We start from the raw sequence: 22,665 nt of genomic DNA on the forward strand, positions 1-22,665 counted from the left end.
ACAAACATTTTAACTAACTGCTCTGCATCAATACCAGTATATTGTACAGTATACCGCCCAGCCCTACCTTCACCCCACCCAGTCACCCAGTCTCTCTCAACCCCACTCTCCTGGTCATAGGGAGGGCCCTCTCTCTGAATCACCCTCATTTTGACATTTTGTCCCTGTAAATCCCCAAACAACGCTTTGGTTACACAACTAAGACTCTGAGGGAACGCTAAGGAAGTTCGATTTAAGTAACATTATCACAGAGGGAGCATGGTCACTGTGCAGGCATCTGATGTTCTCTACATTCAACATCTACAACATGATTAATAAGTAAAGGACAAACTACACCAGGAACTTGAGTGTTCTGATAACGCTAGAATAATGCCTTGCAAATGGTGTGTTCATGTTTTACCGCTGTGCTCATGAAGCGGGTTACCTGAGCCAAGGTATAGTGTGTTTTATCTTTAATTCCCTGCGGTACAGCGCCAATCCCCTGAACACCTTCTGTGTCTGTCTGCAAGTTTTTCTATATACACACACCAGCCTTTACCTCAGTTTCCCTTAGTATGAGTAGTCACACAGACCTGGTCTAGAAAACTCCATTACCCAGCAGTGAGGAGTGAGGGTCTCTGGCTTGAGTGTTAGTGAATTGTCAGTGAAGCAGCTCTCACACACGGTGTAATTTACAGTACTACTTGTTTTGATCAATATACCTTTGAGCAGTGGCAGCCATAGGAGACCATATGTTCTTTGTGTGTGCATATTTCAGTGTGTACTTTTAGTTACACTGTGTGGCTTAGGATCAGGTGTATGGCTTACGGACAATAACAAGAGTGTGTGTGTGTGTGCCCTTGTTACAAGAGCCATTTTTCCTTTTAAGTAATAAAGGATGTGAGGAGACGGGCAATGGTGTGTTTCGTAAACGCATACGTGCACACACACAAACACAGTTCTCTGTTAAATATTGCAGGCAGAGGGAAGTCTCTTCTCTGAGAGGAGCCACGCTTCATTTGTGGCTGAAATATTTATTTCTCCGCAGGAGAGCGAGGGGGAGCAACAGAGAGGGAGGGCACTGGAAGATTGAGAAAGGGAGGGGGAAAGAATGAGGGTGGCTACAGGAGTGAATGATGCTGGCTCCGATTCTGCTGTTACTAAGGAACGGAGCGAGGGTGCGGTGTTAGAGACGGGGGAGAGAAGGGGGGCTGGCTGGTGACTGAGTTCTCGCCGGGGGTGTGTGTTGATCTGCGAGTGTGTTTTTCCGCCGCGTAAAGATGGTCTCTACAGCGATGCAGGGATGATCAGGACACAGAGACCGCAGGGTGGGAGGTGAGTACCCTAAAGAAAAGGAATGGATAGATGGGTGGGTGAGAAATGGAGAGAGAGAGAAAAGAGGGGGACATGTTGAGCGAGGAGTGAGAGGTAGCCACTAGGGTTAGATGGAGAGAAATAAAAAGGGATAGAATAACTGCAGGAGAGAGAGAGAAAAGAGGGGGACGTTGAGCGAGGAGTGAGAGGTAGCCACTAGGGTTAGACGGAGAGAAATAAAAAGGGATAGAATAACTGCAGGAGAAAGAGAGAAAGGGCTGTCATAGTGTTGTTTTTCCTCGAGTGTTGCATTTCCCTGTTGTTGACCGAGGGTCCCTGTATGGTATCTTTTTCCATCTGTCTTTGTTAAGGGTTTACCCATATCTAGTAATCCCAGTCCATATGGTGTCGTGCTGATGAATTGATCTCAACCTTATTCTGATGCATTGTTATTTTTATTTTTTTTTCAACCTCCCAGAGCTGTGTGATGTTGAGCAGACCGGTTCTGACACTTGACGCATGGTGAAAGCAGATTCCTTCTGTTAGAGTCCTGCGCTAGCTCTGTCTGGCAGGCTATGTCTATCCTTTCTGTCTCAGGCTACGTCTATCTCCTTGTCCGCTAGCAGCATTTTAGCTACAGACTTATGTGCTAGCTGTCTAGTCTGTGTTTTTATAAATGTGCAATACAAGTACTCATTTATATAAGCGATTGGTGACTAGTTCTCATTCTGAGAAACAAGCATCTTCTTATCCAGGTAGGCCACTTGATTTCAACATCTGAAACAAAGTGAACGGGCTATGTTGTTCAAACAGTTGGAGATGGAAAGGAGGGTGTATTCATAACAGCTCAACTGTTCTAACTTGTTATCAAGCAAATAGATTAGCTGGCTACTCACTAGCATGTGGGCTTGTGCTTGAGAGATTGTTTGAGACCTACAGTATGTTAAAGGAAATTCCACCCAAAAACGATCTATTGGTATTTGCTTCCTTAGTCCATTGTTGATGTAGTCCCAAAATGTTTGCATGTCAGCAATTCAGCTTCCAAGACTGACTCTCGAAATACAGCCAGTACGATGCAGTTTCTTAACAACTTGATTGCTGAAACAATGGTCTAATGAAACAAATACCAAAATCTAGTTTTGGACTGGGTTTTTCCTTTAATTTTCTATAATGCCTACTATGAAGTTGGTCATTATTAGCAGGTTAGTGTTTTTTTGTAATGAATCTTGTTTTGGAGGCAGCTCTGCAGAGTGGTCACTAGCTGGCACAGCCACAAAGTCATAAAATCTGAACCTAACTTTAACCCTAACCACATTGCTAACCCTAATGCTTAACCTTAAACTAAAGGGACACTTTTGGATATCGGCAATGAAGCCCTTTATCTACTTCCCCAGAGTCAGATGAACCAGTGGATACCCTTTTTATACAATACTTCTCCATGCAGTTTGAAGGAAGTTGCTAACTAGTGTTAGCGTAATTGTTAACTAGCGTTAGCGCAACGTCTGGAAGTCTATGGGTAACTGCTAGCATGCAAGTAGTTACCGTAGACTTCCAGCCATTGTGCTAACTCTAATTAGCATTGGCTTGCAATTACCTCCAACTTCCTTCATACTGGATGCAGAGATATACAAGTGGTATCCACTTCCTCAGAGTTCATCTGACTCTGAGGAAGTAGATAAAGTGCTACATTGCCAAAGTATCCCTTTAAGACCGAAAGCAAATGTTTTGTTTATATGAATTTTTACAAAATAGCCAATTTTGACTTTGCAGCTTGCCTATCTAAGGGAAAATCACTCAGTTCTGCCTCCAAGACAATACTCATGACAATAAAAGTAAACCTGCTCATTATTAGTGCATTGTGCATGGTTCAGGTTACATTTTTAACAAAAATGTCATTTTCATAGACTTCAAAGCCAGATCAGTGATTATTGCAAAAAAGCAGGTTAATGTAATTATTTTATCAAAATAGTTTATTACTTATGGTTGTGGAAGTCTTATTTATTCACTAATATATATATATATATATCATCTCGATTTAATTGTATATATATATATATATATATATATATATATATATATATATATATATATATATATATATATATATATATATATATATATATATATATAAATTCAATCAAGATGATTTTCAGGCCATATCGCTAAGCTCTACTTCAAGGGGGGGCTTCAGGCCATCTGACTGTACAGTAGGAGCTAGACAGTGACATACTGCCTGACCACAGGAAGCTTGTGCTGTCAGACTCCCTATAGCCTTGTGTGTTTAAATAATGTATGTTATAGGCGGGTAAATTTTAAAGAGCTCTTTGTTAGTGATACAAAGCCCTTGTCTCTCTCTCTAGGAGCACTAAAACAGTCCTCATAATTGGGTCTGTCAAAGCCCCCTTACAGGGCAGTGAAAACATAGTGAAATGTGTTTTGTTATTATTAAAACTCAAATCCTTAACCCCTTCGTCAGGAATGTTCCAATAAACAGGGCTTTAGTGGACCTTTAAACAGGGCTTCAGTGGATCTGTAGCTGTGTTAGACTGAAAGCCCTCACCCCACAACGAGACTGAGAAAAGGGGCCTGTTGGACTGTTTTTCTATTCCTATTTTCATAGCCATAAACGGTCTTTGTTCATTTGCACTTATTGTGGGAAGCTTGTGAAAGGCTACCTGAAACGTTTGACCCAAGTTAAACAATTTTAAAGACAATGCTACCAAATATACTCAATTAGTATGTTGACTTCTGACCCACTGGGAATGTGATGAAAGAAATAAAAGCTGAAATAAATAATTCTCTACTATTATTCTGACATTTTGCATTCTTAAAATAAAGTGGTGATCCTAACTGACCTAAGACAGAGAATTTTTAAATGTCAGGAATTGTGAAAAACTGAGTTTAAATATATTCGGCTAAGGTGTATGTTAACTTCCGACTTCAACTGTGTGTGTGTGTATGTATATATATATATATATATATATATATACGAGCATGTGTCCACATACTTTTGGTCATGTAGTGATATATATATATATATCACTACATGACCAAAAGTATGTGGACACATGCTCGTCATTCCAAAATCATAGACATTAATGTAGAATTGGTCCACCCTTTTGCTGCTATAACAGACCACACTCTTCTGGGAAGGCTTTCCGCTAGATGTTGGAATATTGCTGAGGGGACTTGCTTCCGTTCAGCCACGAGCGTTAGTGATGTTGGGCACTGATGTTGGGCAATTAGGCCTGGCTCACAGTCGTCATTCAATTCATCCCAAAGGTGTCCGATGGGGTTGAGTACAGGGCTCTGTGCAGGCCAGTCAAGTTCTTCCACACCGATCTCGACAAACCAATTCTGTATGGACCACGCTTTTTGCACGGGGTCATTGTCATGCCGAAACAGGGAAGGGCCTTCCCCAAACTGTTGCTACAAAATTGGAAGCACAGAATCATCTAGAATGTCATTGCATGCTGTTGTAAGGTCTCCCTTCACTGGAACTAAGGGGCCTAGCCCCATACCATTATTCCTCCTCCACCAAACTTTACAGTTGGCACTATGCATGGGGGCAGGTAGTGTTCTGCTGGCATCCGCCAAACCCAGATTTGTCTTTCGGACTGCCAGATGGTGAGCGTGATTCATCACTCCAGAGAACACTTTTTAGCCACACATTGCATGGATGTGTGCTCACTTTTATACACCTGTCAGCAACGGGTGTGGCTAAAAATAGCTGAATCCACTAATTTGAAGATGTGTGTGTGTGTGTCTCACTGTCAACTGCGTTTATTTTCAGCAAACTTAACGTGTAAATATTTGTATGAACATAACAAGATTCAACAACTGAGACATAAACTGAACAAATCCACAGACATGTGACTAACATAAATGGAATAATGTGTCCCTGAAGAAAGGGGGGATAAAAATCAAAAGTAACAGTCAGTATCTGGTGTGGCCACCAGCTGCATTAAGTACTGCAGTGCATCTCCTCCTCGTGGACTGCACCAGATTTGCCCGTTCTTGCTGTGAGATGTTACCACTCTTCCACCAAGGCACCTGCAAGTTCCCGGACATTTCTGGGGGGGAATGGCCCTAGCCATCGCCCTCTGATCCATCAGGTCCCAGACGTGCTCAATGGGATCCGGGCTCTTCGCTGGCCATGGCAAAACACTGACATTCCTACCTTGCAGGAAATCACTCACAGAACGAGCAGTATGGCTGGTGGCATTGTCATTAGAGGTCGACCGATTATGATTTTTCAACGCCGATACCGATTTATTGGAGGACCAAAAAAGCCGATACTGATTTAATCGGCAGATGTTTTATTTTTTATTTATTTAAATTATTATTATTATTTTTAATATATTTTTTTAAACATTTTTTTTAATGACAATTACAACAATACTGAATGAACACTTATTTTAACTTAATATAATACATCAATAAAATCAATTTAGCCTCAAATAAATAATAAAACGTTCAATTTGGTTTAAATAATGCAAAAACAAAGTGTTGGAGAAGAACGTAAAAGTGCAATATGTGCCATGTAAGAAAGCTAACGTTTAAGTTCCTTGCTCAGAACATGAGAACATATGAAAGCTAGTGGTTCCTTTTAACATAAGTCTTCAATATTCCCAGGTAAGACGTTTTAGGTTGTCATTATTATAGGACGATTTCCCACTATACCATTTGTATTTCATTAACCTTTGACTATTGGATGTTCTTATAGGCACTTTAGTATTGCCAGTGTAACAGTATAGCTTCCGTCCCTCTCCTCGCTCCTCCCTGGGCTCGAACCAGGAACACATCGACAACAGCCACCCTCGAAGCAGCGTTACCCACGCAGAGCAAGAGAAACAACCACTCCCAGGCTCAGAGCGAGTGAAATTTTAAAGGCTATTAGTGCGCTCTAACTAGCTAGCCATTTCACTTCGGTTACACCAGCCTCATCTCGGGAGTTGATAGGCTTGAAGTCATAAACAGCGCAATGCTTGACGCACAACGAAGAGCTGCTGGCAAAACGCAAAGAAAGTGCTGTTTGAATGAATGTTTAAGCGCCTGCTTCTGCCTACCACCGCTCAGTCAGATACTTAGATGCTTGTATGCTCAGTCAGATTATATGCAACGCAGGACACGCTAGATAATATCTAGTAATATCATCAACCATGTGTAGCTAACTAGTGAGTATGATTGATTGATTTGTTTTTATAAGATAAGTTTAATGCTAGCTTACCTTGGCTTACTGCATTCGCATAACAGGCAGTCTCCTTGTGGAGTGCAACGAGAGAGAGGAGAGGCAGGTCGTTATAGCGTTGGACTAGTTAACTGTAAGGTTGCAAGATTGAATCCCCAGAGCTGACAAGGTGAAAATCTGTCGTTCTGCCCCTGAACGAGGCAGTTAACCCACCGTTCCTAGGCAGTCATTGAAAATAAGAATGTTCTTAACTGACTTGCCTAGTTAAATAAAGATTAAAGCTGTAAAAAAAAAAGCGGTGCCCAAAAATACCGATTTCCGATTGTTACGAAAACTTGAAATCGGCCCTAATTAATCGGCCATTCCGATTAATCGGTCGACCTCTAATTGTCATGCTGGAGGGTCATTGAGATTGCCTGCAATGACAACAAGCTCAGTCCGATGATGCTGTTACACGCCACCCCAGACCATGACGGACCCTCCATCTCCAAATCGATCCCACTCCAGAGTACAGGCCTCGGTGTAACGATCATTCCTTAGACGATAAACGCGAATCCGACCATCACCCCTGGTGAGACAAAATCGCGACTCGTCAGTGAAGCGCACTTTTGCCAGTCCTGTCTGGTCCAGCGACGGTGGGTTTGTGCCCATAGGTGACGTTGTTACCGGTAATGTCTGGTAAGGACCTGCCTTACAACAGACTTGCAAGCCCTCGGTCCAGCCTCTCAGCATTTTGTGGACAGTCTGAGCACTGATGGAGGGATTGTGCGTTCCTGGTGTAACTCGGGCAGTTGTTGTTGCCATCCTGAACCTGTCTCGCAGGTGTGATGTTCGGATGTACTGATCCTGTACAGGTGTTGTTACACATAGTCTGCCACTGCGAGGATGATCAGCTGTCCGTCCTGTCTCCCAGTCTTAAGCGTCTCACAGTACGGACATTGCAATGTATTGCCCTGGCCACATCTACAGTCCTCATTTCTCCTTGCAGCATGCCTAAGGCACGTTCACGCAGATGAGCAGGGACAATGGGCATCTTTCTTTTGGTGTTTTTCAAAGTCAGTAAAAAGGCCTCTTTAGTGTTCTAAGTTTTCATAACTGTGACCTTCATTGCCTACCGTCTGTAAGCTGTTAGTGTCTTAACGACCGTTCCACAGGTGCAAGCTCATTAATTGTTTATGGTTCATTGAACAAGCATGGGAACAGTGTTTAAACCCTTTACAATGAAGATCTGTGAAGTTATTTGGATTTTTACGAATGATCTTTGAAAGACAGGGTCCTGAAAAAGGCATGTTTTCTTTTTTAGCTGAGTTATATATATCCACTCGCACGCACTACCGTTCAAAAGTTTGGGGTCACTTAGAAATGTCTGTTTTTGAAAGCGAAGCAAATTGTTGGTCCATTAAAATAACATAATTGATCAGAAATACTGTGTAGACATTGTTAATGTTGTAAATGACTATTGTAGCTGGAAATGGCTGATATTTATATGGAATATCTACATTTATCAGCAACCATCACTCCTGCGTTCCAATGTCACGTTGTGTTAACTAATCCAAGTTTATCATTTTAAAAGGCTAATTGATCATTAGAAAATCCTTTTGTAATTCTGTTAGCACAGCTGAAAGCTGTTGTGCTGATTTAAAGAAGCAATAACACTGGCCTTCTTTAGACTATTTGAGTATCTGGAGCATCAGCATTTGTGGGTTCGATTACAGGCTCAAAATTGCCAGAAACAAAGAACTTTCTTCTGAAACTAGTCAGCCTATTCTTGTTCTGAGAAATGAAGGCTATTCCATGAGAGAAATTTGCCAAGGAACTGAAGATCTCGTACAACGCTTTGTACTACTCCCTTCACAGAACAGCTCTAACCAGAATTGAATTCGAGTGGGAGGCCCTGTTGCACAACTGAGCAAGAGGACAAGTACGTTAGAGTGTCTTGTTTGAGAAACAGACTCCTCACAAGTCCTCAACTGGCAGCTCCATTAAATAGTACCTGCAAATACCAGTCTCAATGTCAACAGTGAAGAGGTGACTCCGGGATGCTGGCCTTCTAGGCAGAGTTGCGAAGAAAAAGCCATATCTCAGACTGGCCAATTCAAAGAAAAGATTAAGATGGGCAAAAGAACAGACACTGGACATAGAAAGATTGGAAGAAAGTGTTATGGACAGATGTATTTAAGTTTGTGAGATGCAGAAAAAATTAAAAGATGCTGGAGGAGTACTTGATGCTGTCTGTCAAGCATGGTGGGGACAATGTGATGGTCTGGGGGTGCTTTGGTGGTGGTAAAGTGGGAGATTTGTACAGGGTAAAAGGGATCTTGAAGAAGGAAGGATATCACCCCATTTTGCAATGCCATACCCTGTGGAAGGTGCTTAATTGGAGCCAAAGTTCCTCCTACAACAGGACAATGACCCAAAGCACAGCTCCAAACTATGCAATAACTATTTAGGGAAGAAGCAGTCAGCTGGTATTCTGTCTATAATGGAGTGGCCAGCACAGTCACCGGATCTCAACCCTATTCAGATATTGTGGGAGCAGCTTCACCGTATGTTACGTAAGAAGTGCCCATCAAGCCAATCCAACTTGTGGGAGGTGTTTCAGGAAGCATGGGGTGAAAAATGTCAACAAATTGACAACTAGAATGCCAAACGTCTGCAAGGCTGCAAATGGAGGATTCTTTGACGAAAGCAGTTTGAAGGACACAATTATTTTTTCAATTCAAATTCATTATTTATAATCTTGTCAATTCCTATTCATTTTGCAACTAATTTGTTTTATGTTTTCATGGAAAACAAAGACATTTCTAAGTGAACCCAAACTTTTGAACGGTAGTGTGTGTGTATACACTGCTCAAAAAAATAAAGGGAACACTTAAACAACACAATGTAACTCCAAGTCAATCGCACTTCTGTGAAATCAAACTGTCCACTTAGGAAGCAACACTGATTGACAATAAATTTCACATGCTGTTGTGCAAATGGAATAGACAGCAGGTGGAAATTATAGGCAATTAGCAAGACACCCCCAATAAAGGAGTGGTTCTGCAGGTGGTGACCACAGACCACTTCTCAGTTCCTATGCTTCCTGGCTGATGTTTTGGTCACTTTTGAATGCTGGCGGTGCTTTCACTCTAGTGGTAGCATGAGACTGAGTCTACAACCCACACAAGTGGCTCAGGTAGTGCAGCTCATCCAGGATGGCACATCAATGCAAGCTGTGGCAAGAAGGTTTGCTGTGTCTGTCAGCGTAGTGTCCAGAGCATGGAGGCGCTACCAGGAGACAGGCCAGTACATCAGGAGACGTGGAGAAGGGCGTAGGAGGGCAAAAACCCAGCAGCAGGACAGCTACCTCCGCCTTTGTGCAAGGAGGAGCAGGAGGAGCACTGACAGAGCCCTGCAAAATGACTTCCAGCAGGCCACAAATGTGCATGTGTCTGCTCAAACGGTCAGAAACAGACTCCATGAGGGTGGTATGAGGGCCCGACGTCCACAGGTGGGGGTTGTGCTTACAGCCCAACACCGTGCAGGACCTTTGAGAAAACACCAAGATTGGCAAATTCGCCACTGGCGCCCTGTGCTCTTCACAGATGAAAGCAGGTTCACACTGAGCACATGTGACAGAGTCTGGAGACGCCGTGGAGAACATTCTGCTGCCTGCAACATCCTCCAGCATGACCGGTTTGGCGGTGGGTCAGTCATGGTGTGGGGTGGCATTTCTTTGGGGGGCCGCACAGCCCTCCATGTGCTCGCCAGAGGTAGCCTGACTGCCATTAGGTACCGAGATGAGATCCTCAGACCCCTTGTGAGATCATATGCTGGTGCGGTTGGCCCTGGGTTCCTCCTAGTTCAAGACAATGCTAGACCTCATGTGGCTGGAGTGTGTCAGCAATTCCTGCAAGAGGAAGGCATTGATGCTATGGACTGGCCCGCCCGTTCCCCAGACCTGAATCCAATTGAGCACATCTGGGACATCATGTCTCGCTCCATCCACCAATGCCGCGTTGCACCACAGACTGTCCAGGAGTTGGCGGATGCTTTAGTCCAGGTCTGGGAGGAGATCCCTCAGGAGACCATCCGCCACCTCATCAGGAGCATACCCAGGCATTGTAGGGAGGTCATACAGGCACGTGGAGGCCACACACACTACTGAGCCTCATTTTGACTTGTTTTAAGGACATTACATCAAAGTTGGATCAGCCTGTAGTGTGGTTTTCCACTTTTTAATTTTGAGTGTCACTCCAAATCCAGACCTCCATGGGTTGATACATTTGATTTCCATTTATCATTTTTGTGTGATTTTGTTGTCAGCACATTCAACTATGTAAAGAAAAAAGTATTTAATAAGAATATTTCATTCATTCAGATCTAGGATGTGTTATTTTAGTGTTTTCCCATTATTTTTTTTGAGTAGTGTATATTTACTTACAGGGCATTCGGAAAGTATTCAGACCCCTTGAATTTTTCCACATTTTGTTACGTTACAGCCTTATTTAAAATGGATTCAATTGTTTTTTTCCCCTCATCAATCTACACACAATACCCCGTAATGACATGTTTTTTAGAAATGTTTGTATCACATTTTTTAAGTATTCAGAAGCTTTACTCAGTACTTTGTTGAAGCACCTTTGGCAGTGATTACACCCTCAAGTCTTCTTGGGTATGAAGCTACAAGCTTGGCACACCTGTATTTGGAGAGTTTCTCCCATTCTTCTCTGCAGATCCTCTCAAGCTCTGTCAGAGATGTTCCAGTCTGGGCTCTGGCTAGGCCACTCAAGAACATTCAGAGACTTGTCCTGAAGCCATTCCTGCGTTGTCTTGGCTATGTTCCTAGGGTCGTTGTCCTGTTGAAAGGTGAACCTTCGCCCCAGTCTGAGGTCCTGAGTGCTCTGTAGCAGGTTTTCGCCAAGGATCTCTCTACTTTGCTCCGTTCAGCTTTCCCTCGATCCTGACTAGTCTCCAAGACCCTGCCGCTGGAAAAACATCCCCACAGCATGATGATGCTGCCACCACCATGCTTCACTGTAGGGATGGTGCCAGGTTTCCTCCTGTCATGTGCCTTTTACTGAGCAATGTCTTCCATCTGGCCACTGTACCATAAAGGCCTGATTGGTGGACTGTTGCAGCGATGGTTGTCCTTCTGGAAGTTTCTTTCATCTCCACAGAGGAACTCTGGAGCTCTGTCGGTGACCATCGAGTTCTTGGTCACCTCCCTGACCAAGGCCCTTCTTCCCCAATTACTCAGTTTGGCCGGGGGACCGTCTCTAGGAAGAGTCTTGGTGGTTCCAAACTTGGAGGCCACTGTGTTCTTGGGGACCTTCAATGCCGCAGAATGTTTTTGGTACCCTTCCCCAGATCTGTGCCTCGACACAATCATGTCTCGGAGCTCTGCTCTGCCAATTCCTTTGATCTCATGGCTTGGTTTTTGCTCTGACATGCACTGTCAACTGTGGGACCTTTATATAGACAGGCTTGTGCCTTTCAAAACCGTGTCCAATCAATTGAATTATACCCCAGGTGGACTCTAATCAAGTTGTAGAAACATCTCAAGGATGATCAATGGAAACCAGATGCACCTGAGCTCAATTCCGAGTCACATAGCAAAGGGTCTGACTACTCATTTGTATTTTTTTCTTTGTGCTAGTTAGAGGATTGTATAGAGCTTTTATTGCTTGATAGTTTATCAATTTGACCTGTTTGTTTTGTATAGGCAGTAGTGGATTGCAGGTTAGCTGGTAGAGCTGCGAGTCTTAACTCTAGCTGGGCTAGTGAGATTCACATACTGTGGAGAGGAAGAGAGTAGGGAGGGATCCTCGGAGGATACACTCAAATGGAAGGAGAGCGATAAGAGGGCCAAAAATACTTGAGGGATATACAAACAATACGAGGGAGAGAGAGGCGGGGGGTGGGTTCTCGTCATATCCTCTCTGCTTTATGCTAAGCCCTTCCTCTGCTGTCATCAAATATTAGAATGCTCTGCTTTAGCAGTGAGGCTAAACGCTAGCTAAAGTAGCATAGAGTAGGGGGGGGGGGGGGGGGGTGGAGAGAACCTGCAACAGTAGCTCCTCACAGTATATCACAGCTAGCCAGCACCTCCTGTCCTCCCCCAGTTCCTCAGCATTGATATCAACAACTGCACTAGGGCCATGTTGTTTTTGCAGTATTCCTGGCGCATGGAGTAGACAGCTGATACTATAGAAGGCAGAGTGCCGACAGGAGTGTGTAACCATATCCTACACACCATGCCTTGTGCTCAACGAACCATGGGGAGCGTGGTCACTGTGGTAACCTAGAAACCTGACAAGCGTCAGGCGTGCGTGTATGTTTCTGTGAGGACAATACCTTGGAAGCAGTAAATATCTAGATTAGCTGAATGACTTTACTCTTTATTTCCAACCCCTATGGGGCTGGCAGAGAGCCGCATGAACCAAAAAGGCACCCACAACTCTCTATTGTATCACAAGCTCAGTGTAAAAGTTGCCTTTAGCCACAGATCTACACAATGATATCACATTACCTTGCCTCTACAGACTCATTTTCTACAACCTAGGAAAAGCCACAGGGGGTGTCTGAGCTCACTGGAGCTTTGTAGTAATGAGATTGCTTTTCATTTTGAAGGTACTACCGTCTAGGCAAAGTGTCGGATGTTATAGTCTGTGCTGTGAATACAGAGAGTGGAAATTAGGTGAGGGAAGGAAGCAAAGATCGAAAGGCCACCCATCACCCATCCTGCAGTCATGGGGGGAGAAGGGGTGGGCAAGGGGAGGCAAGTGAGGACAAAATCCCTAAAGTGACCACCCCAGTCTTCCCAATGATGGTGTTCTTGCTCCAAGGTCAGTTTTGGATTTCCCCCCTAATGCTAAAAGCTAGGATTTGAAGATTGATCCATGTTGATAGATCTGATCCTAGATCTGTGGTTAGGGACAACTTGATCCTTCTCCTCAGAGGAAGATGTGTTATAAAGGAGGCCATCTGTTGTGGGGTTTAAAGGATTATGGGTAAATGAGTGTAGGAGGTTGCCTCTTACCACTGGTCCAGGGTAAGGTATTATTTAATCAGCCTAATGGTTTAGGTTAGGTTGGAGTGTTAAATAACCTGATCTTAGATCAGTGGCTAATAGCAACGTCCATTCTGCGTTTCCTGTGTCTTCGTGGGTGGGGCCTAACCCTGTCCATACCGCTGGTAAACAGCTACTGCCTGTCGCTACGGATACCGATGTCTTTCTGTGGATACCGTGCGTGTGTGTGTGCTGTCAGATGGTAGAGTGAGGATGTTATGATGGCCGCCAAGCCTGTGGAAGGGTCTGCATGTGTGTTTACGTTGTATTTAATTTGTAGTTATTTGGAACACATAGGCGTGTAAGAGTGGTCACATGGTATTGTGTGTCTGTCTTTAGGAGGGTGACTGCCACAAGGGCCAGGGGCTAAGGGGCAGGCAGGATGATTGGCTGGATGGGTTCTCTGATCAACAAACACTGGCTCGACCGAGATCGAGACAAAGAACACTACTACAAACAGGACCACATTCCCTTCGGAATCGCACAAAGGGTATGGTTTCATTCAGGGACACAGGGTTGGTTCTCAGGTTTTGTATAGACTGAAGGTGAATTCTGATATACACATACTATGGGAGGGTAGATAGAGGCCCAGAGTATGGTCCAGTTCATTTGGTGCATCTCCTTAGTCTGACCTGAAGACACATGACTGGTGACAGCAACTCCGTGGATTAGGCCTTTTATTTTAGCTGTCCAGTTTCATCACATCAGTCTACATGAAGGAAATAAGATGAGGAAAGGAAAGGAAGACCCATTAGACTTGAGATCCATCCATGGGCTCTGGATTCCAGATAGACCCTGTTTGGACCAATGACCGAACTTAGTATAGTACTGTGGCTATTTTAACACCTTTTTAAAAGAACTCTGAGGGCCTTTTGTACGGTAAAACCTCTGTTCTGGATAGTCTGCTGTGGTAAACAGTACATTGATGAACACACACACTTGCTGAAAACGTTGTGTACAATAGAACACAAGGAACGGTGTGTACAGTACTTTGGGGAACTTCCCGCTGTGCGAGATTAGACAAGCTAATACAGCGGTCTTGGACTGGACCTGCTGACCCACCACCTCTCCGACAGAACAGTCAACTCTGGGTTATGGTCAATACAACCACACACACGCGCACACACACGGGCTGAACCAGACTGACCACATGATCCATGACAATGACTCTTCAGTGGTCACAGATTCACCCAATCATGGGACTCACCAAACACATGCAGGTGTGAGTTTGACGTTTCTGCAAGGTTCTTTGTGCAGGCATTGCTATATTTGCACACTGGGTGCATTCACATGTATTGTATCCCCCTCTAATGTGTAGCTTGAATGGAGTTGAATAGTGTCGAGTAATGCATTGATGTGGCTTGTGTGTGTGTGGTGGGAGTGTTATGTATACTGTAGTTGAATAGTGTTTAATTACTGTGTTTGTGTGGTGGTGTAGTACAACAAGGAGTATAGAGTTGAAGAGACAGTTTAGTATTGGGTAACGTGTTTAACTGCTCAGTGTAGGCTATTCTGGGTGTGGGGTAATGTAGCGCCTGTCTTGAGTCTCACTCTTTCGCTGATTGCTTTAAGGTCGGACCAGTCTGTGTGGGGCTGTAAACTGGTCATCACTGTCGGTATAATCTTATTGGTCAGTATTGACCAGGTTGAGGTCAGTCCTGTATAATCTGATTGGATTGACCCTCGTGCCCCAGCTCAGACCAGGGATCAGGACAAGGGAGAGTCTGGAAGGCAGTGGGGTGACGGAATAGGAAGATGTTCTGGTCCATTTGGGGCTGGGGTGGTGATGGAGCCACCAGAATGGCCTGACAAAGGTTAAAAACAAATAAAGACAGGCATTTCGTTAAGGCCAATGTCCCGATGTCATTGCCACATGCAGTACATACTTGAATGTGCTACCTAACCTCCAACTGTCCAGGGCCCGGTTTCTCGATATCGATGGAACTTAGGTTTCCGAGTTTTTTTATTTAAACGATTCATCTTTCCTACAACTGCCGAAGATGTAACACCACACAGAGAGAACGGTCGCTAATTGCGTCGTTGGAACGGTCGCTAACTACTCGCGCACGTCTGCATGGCCAGGCGCTAAAATAGAAATTAGTTCAATGCGCTGGAAGTCTGGCCTCTCCCATCTCCTCATTGGTTTTTAGGAGCATATAACCTCGTGGGTGATTGAAAGATTAACTGAGGTCCGCACTCCTGTCGGTTGTAGTAATGCACTGTAAAGTTGGTTGCCAACTGTCATGTGAAGGAAGGAGGAGAGATGATGAGAAATGAATTCTGTTTACCGTTTTATCTGTGGATTAATTGTCGGAGTAGTGGACCTTGTGCATTTCAGGTAAAATAACAACCCAATGTTTATATCCCAGGACAAATTAGTTAGCAACAGTAAGCTAGCTAGCTAAATTGACATAAATGTTTAATGCTTCTTGACCTGTCCCCAAATGAATATTATTGGTTCAGAGTTTGTTTTGATATTTCAACTTGCGTGACCCGGATTGCTTCTGATGTGGGTGAACAAAATCAAGGTGTGTTCAATGGCACATGCAGATGCACGTTCGGTTCCGGTTTTGTCATCATGTTAGCTGTTCTACAAGTGGACTGATTTAGGCAGGCGTTAGATTACGAGCGGCCTCAAGTGCAACGTTAATAATGATGGTTTTGGGAAGGTTCTAACGATGAACTTAGCCAACCAGGGCCCAGTTTCCCAAAAGCGTCTTAAGGCTAAGTTCGTTACAACCTTCAAAGGAGCATCGTTAAATCTCCGAGCTATTTCCCAAAAACGTTGTTTTTAAAGATGATTTACCGACTGCCTCAGAAAAGTGCGTTGTTGGATGCATTTTTACCCTTCCGTGTCACTTTGGGATGCTGGCCCATGTTGACACCAATGCTCCCCACAGTTGTGTCAAGTTGGCTGGATGTCCTTTGGGTGGTGGATATTTCTTGATACACACCGGAAACTGTTGAGCGTGAAATACTTAGCAGCGTTAGCAGTTCTTGACACACTCAAACCGATATGCCTTGCACCTCTGTATGGCACACATACATAATCCATGTCCAAAAATTCTAATAATCCAAAATTCTTCTTTAACCCGTATCCTCCCCTTCATCTACACTGATTTTGAAGTGGATTTAACAAGTGGCATAAGGAATCATAGCTTTCACCACGATTCACCTGGTCAGTCGATGTCATTGAAGGAGCACACCTGCTCCTAATGTTTTGTACACTGTGTATTTCATGATATGTAACGTGTGCTCAATGATGTGCAAAATCTGGGATTTGGTGCCTTAGGCTAGAATAAGTCTCCTCAGTATTTGCAGCCAAATACAATGCCTTCAGAAAGTATTCATACCTCTTGACCTATTCCGCATTTTGTGTTCTCACCCGTCATCCACACACAGTACCCCATAATGACAAAATGAAAATGTGTTTTTTAGACATTTTTGCTGATTTATTGAAAATGAAATGCAAAAACCTAATTTACATACAGTACCAGTCAAAAGTTTGGACACCCACTCATTCAAGGGTTTTTCTTTATTTGGACTGTTTTCTACATTGTAGAATAATAGTGAAGACGTTAAAAGTATGAAATAACACATGGAATCATGTAGTAACCAAAAAAATGTTAAACAAATCAAAATATATTTTAGATTCTTGAAAGTAGCCGCCCATTGCCTTTGACAGCTTTTCACACTCTTGGCATTCTCTCAACCAGCTTCATGAGGTATTCAACTGGAATGCATTTCAATTAACAGGTGTGCCTTGTTAAAAGTTCATTGGTGGAATTTCTTTCCTTCAAAATGCGTTTGAGCCAATCTGTTGTGGTCATCCCTACTGCCTCTGATCTGGTGGACTCACTAAACACCAATGCTTTGTTTGTAAATTATGTCTTGAGTGTTGTGTGTCCCTTGGTTTAGTGTCCTTTAGTTTATTAATTCGACCATTTAAAAAAAACAAGCACACGCAACTTAAAAGCCATACATGCACATGAATAAAATCATCGAGCCACTGTCCTTGGCTATCCGTAAATAAATACAAATGTTTAAAAAATTGGTGCGGTCTGGTCTGCTTAATATAAGGAGTTTGAAATGACTCATACTTTTGATACTTAAGTGTATTTAAAACCGAATACTTTTACTCAAGTTAGTATTTTACTGGGTGACTTTGACTTTTTTAGTAGTCATTTTCTACTAAGGGATCTTTACTTTTACTCAAGTATGACAATTTGGGTACTTTTTCCACCTCTGAATGTTGTTGACCCATCCTCAGTTTTCTCCTATCACAGCCATTAAACGCTGTAACTGTTGTAAAGTCATCATTGGCCTCATGGTGAAATCCCTGAGTGGTTTCCTTCCTCTCCGGCAACAGAATTGGGAAGGACGCCTGTATTTTTGTAGTGACTGGGTGAATTGATACACCATCGAAAGTGTAATTAATAACTTTACCATGCTCAAAGAGAGATTCAATGAGTGTGGCTACATGCACACAATAACTTGATTATTGTGAATAGTCAGATTTATATAATAGTTAGATTAAAACGTTTACATGGTTTCCAAGAATGATTTCCCTAATAATCATTTTTACACATTGTATGTGTGGGGTACAGAGATTAGGTAGTTTATAAAAAATTATTGTACACACTAAAATTCCTAAAAACATTATTCCCATTAGACATTTATGAGGTATTGTGTCTAGGCCAGTGACACAACAATCTCAATTTAATCGATTTCCACAAGATGTGGAAAAAGTCCAGGGGTGTGAATACTTTCTGTAGGTGATCATATCTCTCTAGGAGCTGATCTGTTGTCAGTATTGTGGAATAATTCCCAATGTTAAGGTAACGTTGGAATGGAGAAAGCTCATCCGAGAACAGTGATGCATTTTTTTCCTTCCAATCCTATCAGTATCGACACACTTTGAACGTTCTCCCTACGTGGTGTTTTGGGAAATGCATAGGAGTTCTTTGGCCATTATAGGAACGATGCATTGTTATAACACTCTTAAGTTCCGTCGCTATCGGGAAACCGGGCCCAGATCAGTATTCGTGTATCCAGTGTGGCTGTATTAAACAGGGAACTGGTTACCACTAGGAACCAAGCTGAACCTATCGGAAGCAAACCGAATGAAAACAGGGTGGGACCTACCTGAAATTTGCCAATAGTTGCAAAACGTTTTCCGTTTGGAGTAAATGGTGTCCGAAAAATGAATACAACCCAGTATCGGCTGTGAATGTGACGGTCAGTCATGCAGGAATGTTGTCCATCTCTTTCTAATTTCTCCTGTGTTTCATCATGAACTCTGAAGGCTGTTCCCACCACCCACTGTGTAAACAGATTCATGCTCACACACGAGCGCGCTTTCTCCTCTCCTATCGCTCTCATACTGTGCTGTCAAGTCTTTTTCTCTCTTTCAGTGACATTTCTCTCTTTCAGTTACTTTCAATGAGCTTTATTGGCATGACAAGTCTTTACCTTATATTGCCAAAGCAAGAACCTTTTTAAATCAATAATAGCAATGAAATTTGAACACGGGGAATGTTAACCGCAAGCTATAGCTCATGTCTTTTCTCTCTCTCTGTGTATATAATATGATGTAGCTCAGTTGATAGAGCATGGCGCTTGCAACTCCAGGGTTGTGGGTTCGATTCCCACGGTGGCTCAGTATGTAAGTTGCTAAATTACAAAACATTTAAATGTACAGTATGTCTTTCTCTCTTTGTTTCTCTCTATCTTGCTATCTCTGTCTCTCTAGCCGGTCCAGAGACCCAGTGCTTTGCTCAGCCCTGTGGTCATGTTCGGAACAAAAAAGACCTGGGACCTTGGCCACGCCCCCTGTCTGCAGGAGCTCTGGAAGAAAGACGTCTCATTGGATGGTGAGTGGATTCTGTAGGCCCACCCCATTGGGCAGCAAGGGAGTCCCTCTGTGACAGGGGTGGGACTAAACCATTGTGACCACATTTTTGGGATGACAGGGAGGGTGGGAGGGAATGGGAGAGGTGTGTGTGCTGCCTGTCTGACAGGACTCTTACTAAGAGTAGAGGAGTGTGACACATTCCCATGAGCTGTGCCTCTCAGTGAAACTGGGAGAGACAGGAAATACTGGAAAAGAGGAGAGGAAGAGAAGGCATTCCTATGTCTGACTGGAGAGGGGAAAGCAAGAGCGTATGCCAGCTGTCTGAAAGCGGCGAGGAGTGAGTGTGTGCCAGGCTTCTCTCTTTCTCTACCTCTCTCAGCTGAAGGAGTGCGTCTCTCAGCTGAAGGAGTGCGTCTCTATCGGGTACAGAGCTTAAAGCTGATCCCCCCCCCCCCCCCCCCCCCCCCAGCCACAGTCCAGGGGCCAGGAGTGCAAACACTGGACCTATTGTGTGTGTGTACGGTGTGTGTGTGTGTGTGTGTCCATCTGTCTGTGGGTGTGCGCTTCTCTGTGCCAGTGCTCTTGCAGGACTGCTCAAGGTGACGACGGAGCAGCACAACTGTGATTTGTGCTAGTGCAGAAAAGAGAGGCGAGGTGACTGTCTGAGAAAGAAAGGGACAGTGTAATGCTATCGGAGAGCGGAAGGTAGAGGAGGAGAGGATGGTTGTGTTTACACGTCGGTCGTATAGTACTTCACAGTGTGCGTCCTAATGGTGTGCGAGTTTGTGTGTATGTATTGTACATTTGTCTGTATGTGTGTGACTCCGCTGTGTGGGACTTCATCTGCCGGGTCATCAGTTACCGAAGGCTTGCTGGTTTTTTAGTTTTTGTTCTCCCAGCCTTACAGAGCTGCGAGTCGACCCGTGTGTCTCTGCATTAAACGGATTTGCGCAGTGTCTACACATACACTCTGTACACAATGTATTTGTAGACTGTGTGGGGGATACTTTAAGCACTACTTCCCTGAATAAGTGTGTTTGTCTTGGTGCGTGTTTTCCTTAGTCTGTGATCCATTGTATGCATAAGGTGCTTCGTTCAGTTAAATTGCTCTTACGTGTGTATTAGGAAATACATGTTTGTTTGAGCATGTGTGTTAATACAGGTTAATACAGGTTAATGCAGTAGCACAGTGCACTGATTGTCCTCAGGTTGATAAGACCCTGGGTCCCCAAACAAATACACGAAGACACGCGCACACACAGATAAACAGGCCTGTATGGAGTTGTGTATATATCACCTACTTAGGCCTGGGTTATCACACTGCTTATCTAGCTGTGCTCGTTTCTATGCTACTGTCTGTGCGAACCTTGGAAGGTTGGGGAGTGAAAATACGGGAGAGAGGTGTGTGTGTAACTGTGAGTGTATGTTTGTGTTTCCCTAACTTTGTTTGTCCCTCCCGTGTGTCCGTAGCGAGCTCAGTGGACTTCTTGATGAGTGATGGTGAGGAGGACTGCTCCTTCCTGTCTCTACCCACAGCCGCTTTCCCACAACGTACCGCTCTGACCACTACTGACCAATTAGAAACCAGCCAGCACAATCACAACCAACAGCTACTCATACAGGTGAGATGACTGTGCATACACACACACACACACACAACTAATACTCAACTAACTAGGTCAATGTGGCTAGCGTATCGTTCATATTGGTGGGTGTTTTCCCAACATGGCACTTGTTTGTCCTGGTTTCACTGGCTAAACTGGTGGGGAGTTTCAGGTCAGTAAGAGCCTTGGGGAGTGGGACACAGTGGATTTATCGATCCGGTTTTAATGAGCTTCTAACACACACCAATACATACATGCAGTCGAAGTCAGACGTTTACATACTCTTAGGTTGGAGTCATTAAAACTAGTTTTTCAACCACTCCACAAATTTCTTGTTAACAAACTATAGTTTTGACAAATCGGTTAGGACATCTACTTTGTGCATGACAATTGTTTACAGACAGATTATTTCACTTATAATTCACTTTATCACAATTCCAGTGGGTCAGAAGTTTACATACACTAAGTTGACTGTGCCTTTTAAACAGCTTGGAAAATTCCCGAAAATTATATCATAGGCTAATTGACATCATTTGAGTCAATTGGAGGTGCACCAGTCCCTCCTGCAGCAAAGCACCCCACAACATGATGCTGCCACCTCCGTGCTTCACGGTGGGGATGGTGTTCTTCGGCTTGCAAGCCTCCCCCGTTTTCCTCCAAACATAACGATGGTCATTATGGCCAAACAGTTCTATTTTTGTTTCATCAGACCAGAGGACATTTCTCCAAAACTACGATTTTTGTCCCCGTGTGCAGTTGCAAACCGTAGTCTGACTTTTTTTATGGCGGTTTTTGGAGCAGTGGCTTCTTCCTTGCTGAGAGGCCTTTCAGGTTATGTCGATATAGGACTCGTTTTACTGTGGATATAGATACTTTTGTACCTGTTTCCTCCAGCATCTTCACAAGGGCCTTTGCTGTTGGTCTAGGATTGATTTGCACTTTTCGCACCAAAGTGCGTTCAAGAAGACAGAACGCGTCTTCTTCCTGAGCGGTAGGATGGCTCCGTGGTCCCATGGTGTTTATACTAGCGTACTATTGTTTGTACAGATGAACGTGGTACCTTCAGCCATTTGGAAATTGCACCCAAGGATGAACCAGACTTGTGGAGGTCTACAATTTTGTGGAGGTCTTGGCTGATTTCTTTTGATTTTCCCATGATGTAAAGCAAAGAGGCACTGAGTTTGAAGGTAGGCCTTGAAAAACATCCAAGGGTACACCTCCAATTGATTCAAATGATGTCAATTAGCCTCAAAGGATGTCAATTAGCCTATCAGAATCTTCTAAAGCCATGACATAATTTTCTGGAATTTTCCAAGCTGTTTAAAGGCACAGTCAACTCAGTGTATGTAAACTTCTGACCCAATGGAATTGTGATATTATAATTGAAATAATCTGTCTGTAAACAATTGCTGGAAAATGTACTTGTCATGGACAAAGTAGATGTGCTAACCGACTTGCCAAAACTAGTTGGTTAAGGAGACATTTGTGGAGTGTATGTAAACACCTAAGTGTATGTAAACTTCCGACTTCAATTGTACATACACACACACACACACACACACACACACACACACACACACAGCATAGCTGTCATTATCCTGTACACACTGTGCACTCTGCAGAACAGAAAATCCTGTGTGTCTGCATAGTATCCCTCCTGTGGTTTTAT

General features: G+C 43.6%; 1 protein-coding gene across 19 annotated transcripts in view; it reads left to right on the plus strand.

Moving 5' to 3' along the window:
• The window catches only part of LOC109895558 (kinesin-like protein KIFC3), a 67,650-nt gene that overhangs the window by 25,045 nt on the left and 19,940 nt on the right, over positions 1 to 22,665 (plus strand). For 12 of the 19 annotated variants that reach the window (XM_031830599.1, XM_031830593.1, XM_031830582.1 and 9 more), the window contains exons 2-3: positions 19,291 to 19,411; positions 20,863 to 21,014. In XM_031830599.1, the coding sequence (XP_031686459.1) occupies positions 19,330 to 19,411; positions 20,863 to 21,014 (234 nt within the window). In that variant the 5' untranslated portion in view covers positions 19,291 to 19,329. Of the gene's footprint in view, positions 1 to 1,137; positions 1,315 to 13,688; positions 13,791 to 13,877; positions 14,029 to 19,290; positions 19,412 to 20,862; positions 21,015 to 22,665 lie in introns of those variants that run through there. The other 7 variants (XM_031830595.1, XM_031830598.1, XM_031830594.1 and 4 more) reach the window with 7 other exon arrangements.

This window comes from Oncorhynchus kisutch, linkage group LG8 (genome assembly GCF_002021735.2).
Source record: "Oncorhynchus kisutch isolate 150728-3 linkage group LG8, Okis_V2, whole genome shotgun sequence".
Lineage (NCBI taxonomy): Eukaryota > Metazoa > Chordata > Actinopteri > Salmoniformes > Salmonidae > Oncorhynchus > Oncorhynchus kisutch.